The 13,957-nt window shown below is 45.3% G+C and overlaps 1 protein-coding gene across 2 annotated transcripts in view; it reads left to right on the forward strand.

Annotated features, from left to right (window-relative positions):
- LOC104040438 (myosin-1B) overlaps window positions 1-13,957 on the forward strand; it is an 84,622-nt gene that overhangs the window by 12,917 nt on the left and 57,748 nt on the right. The window contains exons 22-39 of one of the 2 annotated variants that reach the window (XM_064467255.1): window positions 1,240-1,482; window positions 1,589-1,765; window positions 1,851-1,996; window positions 2,085-2,175; window positions 2,264-2,653; window positions 2,781-2,907; window positions 3,143-3,261; window positions 3,573-3,769; window positions 4,111-4,294; window positions 4,381-4,546; window positions 4,719-4,843; window positions 5,054-5,362; window positions 5,514-5,717; window positions 5,963-6,088; window positions 6,184-6,354; window positions 6,441-6,545; window positions 6,689-6,784; window positions 7,216-7,505. The exons of the other annotated variant lie outside the window; for it this stretch is intronic. Coding sequence (XP_064323325.1) covers window positions 1,240-1,482; window positions 1,589-1,765; window positions 1,851-1,996; window positions 2,085-2,175; window positions 2,264-2,653; window positions 2,781-2,907; window positions 3,143-3,261; window positions 3,573-3,769; window positions 4,111-4,294; window positions 4,381-4,546; window positions 4,719-4,843; window positions 5,054-5,362; window positions 5,514-5,717; window positions 5,963-6,088; window positions 6,184-6,354; window positions 6,441-6,545; window positions 6,689-6,784; window positions 7,216-7,371 — 3,132 coding nt within the window. The 3' untranslated portion in view covers window positions 7,372-7,505. Of the gene's footprint in view, window positions 1-1,239; window positions 1,483-1,588; window positions 1,766-1,850; window positions 1,997-2,084; window positions 2,176-2,263; window positions 2,654-2,780; window positions 2,908-3,142; window positions 3,262-3,572; window positions 3,770-4,110; window positions 4,295-4,380; window positions 4,547-4,718; window positions 4,844-5,053; window positions 5,363-5,513; window positions 5,718-5,962; window positions 6,089-6,183; window positions 6,355-6,440; window positions 6,546-6,688; window positions 6,785-7,215; window positions 7,506-13,957 lie in introns of those variants that run through there. 2 annotated transcript variants of the gene reach the window in all.

A 13,957-nucleotide genomic window follows, 5' to 3' on the forward strand; every position in this document is an offset into this window, starting at 1 on the left:
AACAGGTAGATACACCCTGATACAGGCAGATGTTGAACCTCCCTGGTGAAATGGCTGCCCGAGTCCTGCCCATCCTGCTTTAATCCATAACCCTTAAATGCAAAATGTGTATATCAAATTTGGAGATCATATGTAAGTATAATAATATTAAACCACCATCTCTGGGTAGGCACTTCACATCTCTGTATTATTTAGACATAATTTAGTACAACGCAGAATAAAAAGCAGGTGAGTAATCAAGCAAAATCTTTCATTTCTGAGTAATGCAGTGATTTCCATCTGAAACCTGGACTTTCATCATATGTCATGTGGTAAATGTGTTATTAACAATATCCCATGAACCTTGTAGGCACATCAAATTTATAAAAATACATTATTATTTTAAAATATAATCCAACGATATTTGATATTCAAAGCCCATCTTACAAAGCAATTCTAAATTACCCATAAAATTATTGAAAGCATTGAAATTACCAAATACATTATTCACGTTTCCCCTATTTACATAGTGATTTGAGTCTTCAATTAGAAAATGGGAAACCTAGGGTTTTTTCCTCAGTCTAAAAGAGAAAATTAGACACAGATTTTGGTCTCCTTACTTATAAAGGTATCTCAGTTAAACTCCTTTATGACAAAGCTATTCAAATGAAATACCAAAGACTGAAGGAATAGAAAGCCGGCTGAAATCAGCATTGAAAACTCCAACAGATATGCTGGAAATGTGACAAATACGCATGTGTTTCAAAAGCCAATATGTCTTTATTATGTGCAGTAATTTTAATGAACGTAGAAGAGTGATATTCTTTTTTATATACGTTTTTCTCTTGAGAGTAATAAACCCTTTACTTCCTCATGTAACACTGGGTACAGCACGACTTACAAAAGGGAAGCCACTGATTATTCTATATGAAGCAAAAAGCTCGCAAGTTCATTCCAGTGCAAACTTAATAACAGAAATGCTCTCTTCGTTGGATGCCTGTAAGTGCATGACATAATCTCACACCTACAAACTCTGAGAGATATTTTGAAAAGAGTGAAAGGAAAATGAACTCATTCCAAACTTTGCATAACTACTTCATAAATACTTCCCACACAGAAAAATTGACGACATTGTTGAGCTGTTGCAATGGAAGGGCTATTTCACACATAGCTGTCACATATGTCAATTCACTAAGATAAAACACAAAGAAGAGAAACTTTCAAGTATTCTAAAACACAAAATCAGTGTCTCCCCACCAGGAAGCAGATAGCCTGGCTGATGCTGAGGAAAGATGTGACCAGCTCATCAAAACCAAAATCCAGCTGGAAGCCAAAATCAAGGAGGTGACTGAAAGAGCCGAGGATGAGGAGGAAATTAATGCTGAGCTGACAGCCAAGAAGAGGAAACTGGAGGATGAATGTTCAGAGCTGAAGAAAGATATTGATGACCTTGAGTTAACGCTGGCCAAGGTTGAGAAGGAAAAACATGCCACTGAAAACAAGGTATAAAGCACAACCTGTCCCTCTCACTCCAAAAAAAGAGCACTGTGCTGTTACAGGTCTTCTGTATCTACTTCCTTTCTTTACACTTGCTGCCTTCTCCTCAAAGGTGAAAAACCTCACAGAGGAGATGGCAGCCCTGGACGAGACCATTGCCAAGCTGACAAAAGAGAAGAAAGCCCTCCAAGAGGCCCATCAGCAGACACTGGATGACCTGCAGGCAGAAGAGGACAAAGTCAATACGCTGACCAAAGCTAAGACCAAGCTGGAGCAGCAAGTGGACGATGTAAGCACGCAGGCATAGAGCAAGGACAGGACAGGTATGGAGTGAGACGTGGCTGGCAGAGCACCGATGGTCTTGTTCTGTTTAGCTGGAGGGGTCCCTGGAGCAAGAGAAGAAACTGCGCATGGACCTTGAGAGAGCCAAGAGGAAACTCGAAGGAGACCTGAAGCTGGCCCATGACAGCATAATGGACTTGGAAAATGATAAGCAGCAGCTGGACGAGAAACTGAAGAAGTGAGTGTGTCTGTGGGGCACCTCAGTGCTGGGCTGGGGCGCTTGGGTGGTTTTGTTCAGGCACTAACATGGCTTTCTTTGCCCAAAGGAAAGACTTTGAAATCAGCCAGATCCAGAGCAAAACTGAGGATGAGCAAGCCCTGGGCATGCAATTACAGAAGAAGATCAAGGAGCTGCAGGCAAGTCTGTGTCCCTTCCCCTCTCTCACCCAGTCTCGGCTCAGGTAGGAGGAGGGCCTGGGTGCGAAGGGTCCCTAATGTTCCCCAGGCTCGTATTGAGGAACTGGAGGAGGAAATTGAGGCAGAGCGAACCTCTCGGGCAAAAGCAGAGAAGCATCGGGCTGACCTCTCGAGGGAGCTAGAGGAGATCAGCGAGCGCTTGGAGGAAGCAGGAGGGGCTACGGCAGCTCAGATTGATATGAACAAGAAGCGTGAGGCAGAATTTCAGAAGATGCGCCGCGACCTCGAAGAGGCCACGCTGCAGCACGAAGCGACGGCTGCCGCCCTGCGGAAGAAGCATGCGGACAGCACCGCTGAGCTTGGGGAGCAGATCGACAACCTGCAACGGGTGAAGCAGAAGCTGGAGAAGGAGAAGAGTGAGCTGAAGATGGAGATTGATGACTTGGCCAGCAACATGGAGTCCGTCTCCAAGGCCAAGGTACGCAAATACTTTATACCAAATACAATTCTGCCCCAATAGAATTCTATAGAATGCAACTTCCTCCACCTGCTATTATTAAGAATGTGAATGGTTAATACTTCCCCTTCCTTATGTTGATACACAGGCAAATCTGGAGAAGATGTGTCGCACACTGGAAGATCAACTAAGTGAGATTAAGACAAAAGAAGAAGAGCACCAACGCATGATCAATGACCTCAATGCTCAGAGAGCTCGTCTCCAGACAGAATCAGGTGAGACATACACAGCTCTTATTTGCAAATGAATAATGTCAGTGAGTTATTGCAGAAATGACCCTTCTGAGCAATGATCTCTCCCGCATACTTTGTCTCCCCTGTAATGAGAAATGCTTGAAATGGCAACATAAGCTTCTGCAAGGTCTGCTAATGACATAATTAACAGCCCTAAATGTTCACAATACTGTCACAAATGGCAATAAAAGGCTTGTGTATCTGCAAACTTTTCCAGGTGAATATTCACGCCAGGTGGAGGAGAAAGATGCTCTGATTTCTCAGCTGTCAAGAGGCAAGCAGGCTTTCACACAACAGATTGAGGAACTCAAGAGGCACTTAGAGGAAGAGATAAAGGTGAGAAGGATTTCAATATTGTGTCTTTTCCATTTTATCCTTCCTCGCTAATAAGTGTTTTAGACATTTATGCATGTACAGAACTATCATGATGAGACAGGAAAAATCTAGTTAGGTAATTCAGCTCAAGTCTTCATAAGTTAGCTATTCCCCATAGTTTATCCTTTTTTTTTTTTTCCTCACTCCCAGCTTATTTCCCCAATGAATCGATTATCACGTCCACAGAAGTATAAAAAAGCATCCAATAACGTTTCAGTCAGGAGATTTCCCAGGATATTTCCATGCATTGCCCCAATACTCTGTTGCTGCAGGCCAAGAGTGCCCTGGCCCACGCCTTGCAGTCTGCTCGCCACGACTGTGACTTGCTCCGGGAACAGTATGAGGAGGAGCAGGAAGCCAAGGGGGAGCTGCAGCGCGCCCTGTCCAAGGCCAACAGCGAAGTGGCCCAGTGGAGAACCAAATACGAGACAGACGCTATTCAGCGCACGGAGGAGCTGGAGGAGGCCAAGTACGTGGGAATATGGGGAAGGCTGGCAGAGACTAAGAATAGAAATTGGAGGAGACCACTGTGATATTGTCAGGAAGAAGCTGATTTTCTTCTTTGGGGTGGGATGGCAGGAGGATAGGAAATTCATCATGTAATGCATGTGAGTTGGAAGGAAAAAAAAAAAGAGGCACATATGTGCAGGAGACAGAGAATAGCAGATAGAAACCATGTAGTATTTAGGCAAATAGAAGAGGATGTGGACCACAGACTCTGAAGTGGCTAAGTATGCTGTTGAGAAAAGCAACACAGTAAAAATATGTCCTTGCTTGCTAACAGTGAGCTATGCTTATCACCTCCCCCAGGAAGAAGCTGGCACAGCGCCTGCAGGATGCAGAGGAACACGTTGAAGCCATCAATTCCAAATGTGCCTCCCTGGAAAAGACAAAGCAGAGGCTGCAGAATGAAGTGGAGGACTTGATGATTGATGTGGAGCGATCGAACGCTGCCTGCGCAGCTCTGGATAAGAAGCAGAAGAACTTTGACAAGGTCTGTTGGGCTCCAGATGTGGGGTTCCTGGGCAGAGCATCCCCTCCTGATTGCCACATCCATACCGAGGTCCTCTTTCTCTTCAGATCCTGGCAGAATGGAAGCAGAAGTATGAGGAAACACAGGCTGAGCTGGAAGCCTCCCAGAAGGAGTCTCGCTCTCTCAGCACGGAGCTCTTTAAGATGAAGAATGCCTATGAGGAGTCCTTGGACCACCTGGAAACGCTGAAGCGTGAGAACAAGAACTTGCAGCGTAAGTCCCTGGCCCTCTGCTGCTGGCAGGGCTTTCCCACGATCCACCACTACCCACCGCTCCACAGGGGCCTGTGCCTCCAGCTCTGCACAGATGCCTGTCACCGTGGTGTGGCAGGGCCCTTCCCATTCTGCTCTGGGCCTGACCGTGCCGTGGGTCTTTGTTTGCACAGAGGAGATTTCCGACCTCACGGAGCAGATTGCGGAGGGAGGAAAGGCGATTCGTGAGCTGGAGAAAGTCAAGAAGCAGATTGAGCAGGAGAAGTCTGAACTCCAGGCCTCACTGGAGGAAGCTGAGGTACATGCCCAAAATTGTTGTTTTCCAAACAGAGGAACTGAGGAGCAGTGTGAGAGGTAAAAGCTTGGGACTGTCAAGGAAAGTCAAGGCCTCACTTTCCACACCATCCACAGCAAAACAGTCCCATTTTTCTGAGTAGGAGGTAGTTTGGAAGAGAACAGCTGTAGGAAAGAAATCCCTTCCTTGACACAATGTTTTTCTCTTATTCAGGCCTCCCTAGAGCATGAAGAGGGGAAGATCCTGCGCCTCCAGCTTGAGCTCAACCAGGTGAAGTCTGAGATTGACAGGAAGATAGCAGAGAAGGATGAGGAGATCGACCAGCTGAAGAGAAACCACCTCAGAATTGTGGAGTCCATGCAGAGCACCCTGGACGCTGAGATCAGGAGCAGGAACGAAGCCTTGCGGCTGAAGAAGAAGATGGAGGGAGACCTGAATGAAATGGAGATCCAGCTGAGCCACGCCAACCGCCAGGCTGCAGAGGCACAAAAGAACCTGAGAAACACACAGGGAGTGCTCAAGGTATGGCACAATGAAACATGTGCTCACTGGGTTCTGAACCAAACCTGAAAAATTTTCCTGTGCTACAATTCTATCAGTTCTATATTGATGTGAAAAGAGTAAATAAAATCGGAAATATATGCCTCACAATCTGTCTTCTCTCTCTTACCAGGATACCCAGATACACTTGGATGATGCTCTCAGGTCACAGGAGGACCTGAAGGAGCAGGTGGCCATGGTGGAGCGCAGGGCAAACCTGTTGCAGGCTGAAATTGAGGAGCTACGGGCAGCCCTGGAGCAGACGGAGCGGTCAAGGAAAGTGGCTGAGCAGGAACTGATGGATGCAAGTGAGAGAGTTCAGCTCCTCCACACTCAGGTAAATTCTAGGGTTGAATATTTATAATATCTACAGTTCTTAGAAAACTGACATTATCATCAAGTTTATTTTCATTTTTAACAGCTATATGTCACTCTCTTCTGTAGTTATCATCACTATTAATCAGCACTGCATATTCTTCATGTAAAACATTAATAAATCTGTAATTTAAAATAAGCAATTTGTTTTTTCTAAATGTGATATAAAGCCGTTGGGGAAACACTGTGATTGTTCTTGTTGCACAGAACACCAGCTTGATCAACACCAAAAAGAAGCTGGAAACAGACATTGCCCAAATTCAGGGTGAAATGGAGGATACGATCCAGGAAGCCCGCAATGCTGAAGAGAAGGCCAAGAAGGCCATCACAGATGTGAGTCGGGGGCTCCTTTCGTCGCTGGTGGTGGATGTATTCTCCCCCAAACCGTCTCCAGCCCCAAAATGGCTTTGATCCTTTGCTCTCCTCAGGCAGCCATGATGGCCGAAGAGCTGAAGAAGGAGCAGGACACCAGCGCCCACCTGGAGAGGATGAAGAAGAACCTGGACCAGACGGTGAAGGACCTGCAGCACCGCCTGGATGAAGCTGAGCAGTTGGCGCTGAAAGGAGGCAAGAAGCAAATCCAGAAGCTGGAGGCCAGAGTGCGTAGGGCTGGTATTCGTGCACGTGCAAGCCTGTCACGTGAGCAGCCAGCGGGGAAGCTCCAAAGATGGGCCTCTCATTGCAGGTGCGGGAGCTGGAAGGGGAGGTTGATGCTGAGCAGAAGCGCAGCGCTGAGGCCGTGAAGGGCGTGCGCAAGTATGAGAGGAGGGTGAAGGAGCTGACCTACCAGGTAAGGCAGGAGGCCTCCTTGGGCTGACCCAGTTTTCTCACAGCAAGACAAATTTTGCACTCACCAGCCCCAAGAGGAGCTGTTGACCTTAAATGGTGGCAAACCAAAAATTCACTCTCTTTCCTGTTTGCCAACGGCTTTAGTCTGAGGAAGACCGCAAGAATATTCTGAGGCTGCAGGATCTGGTGGACAAGCTGCAGATGAAGGTGAAATCCTACAAGAGACAAGCTGAGGAGGCTGTAAGTACTGCTTGGAGAATGGGCAAGCATTGCTTTCTGTAGGTGTCACACAGGTGGTGAGGAGATAAATATCACAGGTTTAGAAAATGCTGGTGATTAACAATCAAGGGTTTTAGGGGCTTGACATCCAGAGAAACCCCCCTAATACCTGAGCACCAAATAAGTGGGAGAATAATTAGACAAATGACAAATCCAAGGGGCAAAATTGCTTCTCAGGCATGACACAGTACTGGTGAAGGTGGTCACAGTGGGGTCCTGAATAAGAGAGGATGAGGAGGTCTGTGTGAGGCTTATGTGTAAGCAGTGGTGGGTGGGGGCTGGAGATCTGTGCCTTCCCCCAGGGAAGGGCTGCAGCCCGGCGAGGCCCAGGTGCGGGAGGAGTGAAACCCGTGCCCTGGGCTCCTCACCACCGACTCCCTCTCCCCTCACAGGAGGAGCTGTCCAATGTCAACCTCTCCAAGTTCCGCAAGATCCAGCACGAGCTGGAGGAAGCCGAGGAGCGGGCTGACATTGCAGAGTCGCAGGTCAACAAGCTCCGAGTGAAGAGCCGGGAGTTTCACAGCAAGAAGATTGGAGAGGAAGAGTGAGGATGCCATGAGGCAACAAAGTGACCTGAGGGCTGCACAAAATGTGAACCTCTTGGTCACTTTCTTATGTTATTAGTCTTTGTACCCACGTCAATGTCTAGAGAATAAAGACTGTAGATTCCTTGGCATAGAAAGCATAAGCAGTACTTTTGGTTGTTACAGTTCAATTTTGCAGTTACTTATGTTCTGGTTGTTTTTAAACAATTAATTTCAAGAGGAAGCTCCAGAAATCTATTTATTTTCTGGAGTAAGATCCAGAAAATGTACTATTCCAGGTACTCTAACAGTTACAGTCATCACAGCAAACACATTTTTTTGCACTACACTTCAGTGTTTCCCAGCAATGAATTGTAATCTGGAGTTAGAATTATTTTTTATAAGAAAAGAAATTGTAAACTAATGTTTTACAAGGTTTACAAGGGTAGTTATCAAGAGGAAGTGGTTTTGATTATCTAAAACTGGAAATGAGAACAACTCTGAGAACATGATAGCATGGAAGAAATATCTGAGTCTGACACTAGGAGAATACAGGGAAAGACTAAACATGGAAGCTTCACACTGCCAGCAACTTTTGCAGCAATGGATGAGTTTTTTGTATAAGCGAACTGAACACTGGGTGGAAAGAAGTAGTCAACAGTCACTGACTTTTTATCCCTCAAGGGGTAACAATGCAAACAATTAAAATCAGAATATAATGTATGGGTAGGATAAAAGCAAGGTAAAGCCATGAAGAAGAGCTTCAAGGCAGAAAGGATGGCTGCTGAACCCACCCGTGAGGGGGCTGTGCAGTCTGAGCAAATGGCAAGTCTGTACACCACTGGTGACCTTACCCTGAAGCAAAGAGCGTTGTACCCACTAGGAGATAACAATTACAGTAACATTAGTGCCTCATTTATCTTGAATAGGTGTTTAACAAAGGCAGCTGCCTAATTACCTACACAGGAAGCAGCATTGAACCTTAAAAAACGCAAGAGCCGTTCTGGCAGCACTGACCCTGGTGCATCCATCGTGTAGCCACTAAGGACAGATTCTACAAGCAGATGTCAGGAATGGTAAAGGAGACTTGGCTCTCTGTCACTACAGGCACACTCATGGGTCCCTCAAGGTTCCTGGCTAGCCCTACACTGCAACATTCCCAGGGAGTACTTCAAGAAGCCGTGAAGTTGCTGGGGAAGGGATCTGAAGCTGCTGGAGGGGAGGTGGGGAGGAGACAGCAGGAAGCACTGACCAAGTGTGTTTGCAGCAACAGCATTCAGGATTAGGAGGCCCTCCCTCTCCCAAACACGCTGAGGACTACACCCAAGGAATACACCCATGTTATAACTAAATATGGAAGTACTTTTCTAAGCAGCAGCTGAATATATTTAAAGAAAAGATGACAGCCTGTGTTGACTCTTGTGTCCTTGTAAGTGATGCTCTTGAGAGACAGCATCCTTATGTGTGAAGCTGTGACATCTGCATCAATGCCAGCAGTATCTGGGCACCAAGGAAGAGAAACCACCCCTCTGCTCTCTCCCTTCCCACAGTATGCTCCCAAGGAATAGGTGGGATTCTTTCTTTCCAGGCATAACCTTTGTTTCCACACCTTGAAAGGGAGCAAAAGGATTCTGTTTGTACTAAAGCACATATTTCTCTAAACGTACAAATGAACAAGCAATGCCAAACACAAAAGCTTAATTCCAAAGTTAGTGCATTGCAACTGTGGCTCAGTAAAAGCGTGGAGAAGTATTTCCAGCTTCACGGGTACCTTTTTAAACCTGCTGACTGACTAGCAAATAGCGCAACAACTTTGGGGACCAATTTTTGATGCCTAAAATCCCTGTTCCCCTTGGACAATATTACAATGACCATCAAAAGTTAACAAGCTGGCCTGACTGTGGAAGAATCATGATGCACTTGAAGCACTTAAAAATGCTGGGACTCTTCTCTCACCTGTAAGAAATTATGGCTTCAGAACTTGTTCCTAAGTGCGCAACGTGAAGAAAGGTAGCGTTGCAGGTTCCCTAAATGACAACATCTTGGTCCGATTATCTACTTCAAACTGCAGGTGTGGGAAATAGAGAGGAGTCCCACACACTGTACTGGGCTGACCTGGCCTTGCCAGCAGCCATCCCATAAAACATGATCAGCAACTTCCTGGAATCAGAGCACAATATTAATGGGAGGGGTAAGGAAAATGAATTTCTCCTCACTTTGAGATTTGCTGCGCTAGACGGAGGGCAGGAGTCATTTTGCACTGACACATTATTTCTGGAGTCAGACTGCTTGTGACCTGAGAACTGCTGATGCAAAGGTAACTGATCTTGGGAAAAACATGATTACTATCAGACATGACTTGTCAATATCTTGTCATAATAATTTTCATCACTGCTGTTTTCCAAGCACTTCCAAGCCATACACTTCAGACCCAGAAACATTGCCTTGACCCTATGGTCAAGTGCTTTCCTCCCCAGTGACAGAGAAACAGCGCGACAGAGAGTGAAAGAGAGAAAGGATGGAGGTAAGGCAGGGGGAGAGACTGAGAGAAAAAAATGGAGAAGGAAGGAAGGAAGGAAGGAAGGAAGGAAGGAAGGAAGGAAGGAAGGAAGGAAGGAAGGAAGGAAGGAAGGAAGGAAGGAAGGAAGGAAGGAAGGAAGGAAGGAAGGAAGGAAGGAAGGAAGGAAGGAAGGAAGGAAGGAAGGAAGGAAGGAAGGAAGGAAGGAAGGAAGGAAGGAAGGAAGGAAGGAAGGAAGGAAGGAAGGAAGGAAGGAAGGAAGGAAGGAAGGAAGGAAGGAAGGAAGGAAGGAAGGAAGGAAGGAAGGAAGGAAGGAAGGAAGGAAGGAAGGAAGGAAGGAAGGGGACAACCAAATTAGCATCACCTAGCTGTTGTTCTGGACTTGAACTCTGCTGCTTTTGATCATCTGTGAGAACATTTGCTAGTTACACCATCATCCCTCTTCAAGTAGTTGAGTCACGGTGTAGGTAGCTGCTATTCCTAGGTGCAGAACCATGGCTTCAGTGGCCAGAGGTGTGATAAGAACACAGGGATGTAGGGAACTCCCTTGGGAGTGACTGTAACAGCTGTACATACACTCCAGAAGGGGGATCCACGCTGCTCTTGTGAACCCACTGTCCACCCACCCATTTCATACCCATTGCCTTAGTACCTCAATGCCTGCCTCGCTTGGTAAAAGAGTGCCTTGGGAAACAGATCTGGTTTCTGAATGTCTGCTTTGTCCTGGCACTGCAGGAGGGACAATCAGGGAGGCCGTGTCAGGTGCCTCCTCACACCACAAGGCCTTGTGAGCAACGGTGCCAAAAGAAATGGCTGGAAACACTGAAGGGAGGTGTACCTAGGGAAAGCAGAGGTACTGGTGGGGACTGGGAGGGCAGGTAGATGGTGGGGCACCCCTGGGAGAGCTGAGACAGTGGGTTTACACATTGGGCATTGCATGACATTCTACTACTTTGTATGCTGGTAATGCTTTTACATACAGAGTCCCAAAATGTGATGATCTTCATGGAAGACTAGTGTGTCTAGTGTGTGAAAAGAGTATTAGAATTTAAGCTAGGCGGGAATTTTTCCCATCCTTAAGTGGTCTTGGAAATGTTCAGAGTTTCCTTCTCTCTTGTTATGTGAAATCACTGTATTCCAAAACGCTTTTTAATGTTTGCCTTATCCTGAAGGAAACCTGCCTTGGGTAGCCAAAAATATGGCTTTAATGAAGGATGGATTATGTCCATGCCTCCATGTTGCAATATGGAACCACTGAAATCAAACAAGGAAGGGCTTAGGATGAACACAGAGAAAAATCTAGTTTTCCAAGGGGTGATCTGAGAATTTGGATGAACCCTCATTGAATTGAGGAGGAAATGGTCATGAAAACGATAATACAAGATAACCCACAATAGTTCTGTATGTAACTGCATGCATCTTAATCTGTTGCCAGGAGATGTTCTGTGTGTACAAACTGTTGTTTGGATCACAAGTAATTTGTGCTAGACCTAAGAATGTAGCCACGGCTCAAAGGACAATATGTATGTTCCTGCTATTCACAACATTCAAAATCAAGGCAACAAAACCATATTAATTGGCTGACATTATGGCACCTCTGCTATCTGTTAGCATTTGCAACTGATCAGCATGTTCTCAGACCTTTTCTGGAGAAGTAGTCACTTTCTCAAGCTTACACTATATTAGTAAGTATGATTTCCCTTTGCTCCAAATCATGCTCCTTCTTCAACTCCTTCTACCACCTGTTGCCTCTCTTTTTGCCTGTTCTACCCAGACACCACCCAGCCTTCTCACCCTACTCACCTGCTCTGTAACAGGAGCTCCTCAGCTGCTTTGGTGAGTGATGGGAAAGGACATTATTAATGTCATGTCCTCTCTCAGGACCCACTCTCCAGTTGTCTTCCATTGATGCTTGCTGGAGAGTAGGAGCCTAAGTAATCGTGCAACTTTGACATTCATTCAGCACCTGCCCAGGTATTATTTTTTACCTTCTTCTCCACTTCACAGTTAAGTGGTGCTGAGCTACCTTTGGAGTTGTAGTTCCTCTCTTCCTGCTCTCTCTTCTGAAAGATAAGTGTGAAACATTTTACGTTCTTATGTGGCAGACTTTTCTATTCCGTTAATATATACCACAAATGCATTGCAAAAATTAACCATGGAGCAGAGTCAAGAGAGTACAATTAGGAGCCAGAAAGATCTTCACAGTCTCTCCGTGCTTTGGTGCGTGGGACAGGGCAGTCTTTACAAGTAACTTCTATCCCCAGAAATGCTGGCTTACCTTTGCCATGGCCAATGTCATGAAGGGCCAAAATTGCCCTGTACACACTCTGTATATCTCCCCCTGAAAATTTTTAAGTTTCTGGTAGTTCTGTTCATCAATCTGTTTTCCTTGAAAATCAGCTAATACCTCTAGTCTTATCTCCTGCTCATTAAAGGATTTGGTTTTTACTACATAGCACAACACCACTTTGGACTAGACCCTTCTGGAAGGGAATGTTAAAAGCATGCATTTCATTAGTCAACAGGAGAAAGAGAGGTTTTAATAAGTAAAGTGCATCCTACCATCTCCAGAGTCCTATGCCCAGCTGCATCTTAGTGTTGGGAAGTGTTGGGATGAGAAGTCTTGCTCTGAACAATCGGCGTTTCAGCAATTCTGTTTCTTTGGTGCTAACATTCCTGGGAGATCTCATTTTACACAGAGGGCAGCAGAAATGCTGCTGCAGTGGAGGTTGGGCATTCCCTGTCAGATGGTTCATCAGAGGTCCACAGGGCGCACTGATCCCTCCAGCATGCCCTGCTCATACTGAGACCGTGGCCGATAACAGCATCTGAAAGTTGCAAATCTCATGGGGAATGTTTCTCAAATAAAGTGTACTGAATATTCCATAGATTTATAAGATCTGGCCACTTAATTTGTTATTTTTCTGGAGATCCTAAGAGTTTTAGTTCCTTATGAATCACAGTTTGTTCTTTTATCTGACAGGATTTATGTCCGGTAGAGCTAAGTGGGAAGATGAAAAAGTATTGTTCATAGTGGTGGAGTAAAATTGATTCCATCAGTAAGGTTGGAAATGGCTGTTTGAAGACATATTGGTTCTTATGTAGACCATTCATAGACACCTACTCTGCTGTGATAGCAAGGTGCTGCACCAAGAATAATTTTTATTGATGTGATTAAGAGAAAAAATATTTTTAAATGAAAGCAGCTTGTGGAGCTAGCTTTATATTACCAGAAACCCCATGGGAGTTGCTTATGTGTGGTTTTTTTTTTGTTGCAGTGAAGATTTCAGGAGCATTTAAAAAGCTAACAGATGATCAGGCTGTAAAAAGTGTACAGGAGAAAATAAGGCCTCTGCAGTAAAGTTGATTTTTCACTACAGAACAATTGGGATCTTCCCACTTTTTTTATACAAGAGGTTTTGGAATAAATAGAAGAGTAACAATTCAACAGAAATAGATGGCATGCACCCGATATTGCTAAATGAATTAAAACCTGAAGAAACTGAATTATTTTCTGCGGCATAAAACCAGTGCTTAAATCAATGCCAGAGAAACAGAAATGGCAAGTGTAACATCAGACTTTAAAAGACACTCAGGAGTGAATCTGAAAACACATCCCAGCAGGTGTGATTTCTATGTCAACAGATACTTCTAAAAAAGGAAGAAAGAAAATTCACTGCCGAAATACCAGCACAGCTTTTGTAGAATAAAGTCATGCCTTACAAGCCAGCAAGTGTGTGCAAAACGGTGGCGCCTCAATGCTCAGGCTGAAGCAGTGCTAAGACTGCCTTGCTCCTCTATCACCGCATGTATTGATAGGCACCTGCATGTGGGTGGGGCGTCATCAACGTGATCTCATCACAGCAGCCTCAAATGTTCACAGTGCAGTGTAATATTGGCTGGAGGGTCATTGTGAAGGTGCCTTTAGATATGGTAAAGACAAAATTGCCCTTCTCTGACTCACTAGTAAACCTCTAAATCCATACAGGCTGGCCTTGTGCCTTGCATACTCTTCAAGTACTGGCACACCAGCTTTCAGTAAGCCCTTACTGCTCTCACTTTTCTGCCACTAAGGTAGGCATACAAATCAGA

The sequence above is a fragment of the Phalacrocorax carbo genome, chromosome 16 (genome assembly GCF_963921805.1).
Source record: "Phalacrocorax carbo chromosome 16, bPhaCar2.1, whole genome shotgun sequence".
Classification (NCBI taxonomy): Eukaryota; Metazoa; Chordata; class Aves; order Suliformes; family Phalacrocoracidae; genus Phalacrocorax; species Phalacrocorax carbo.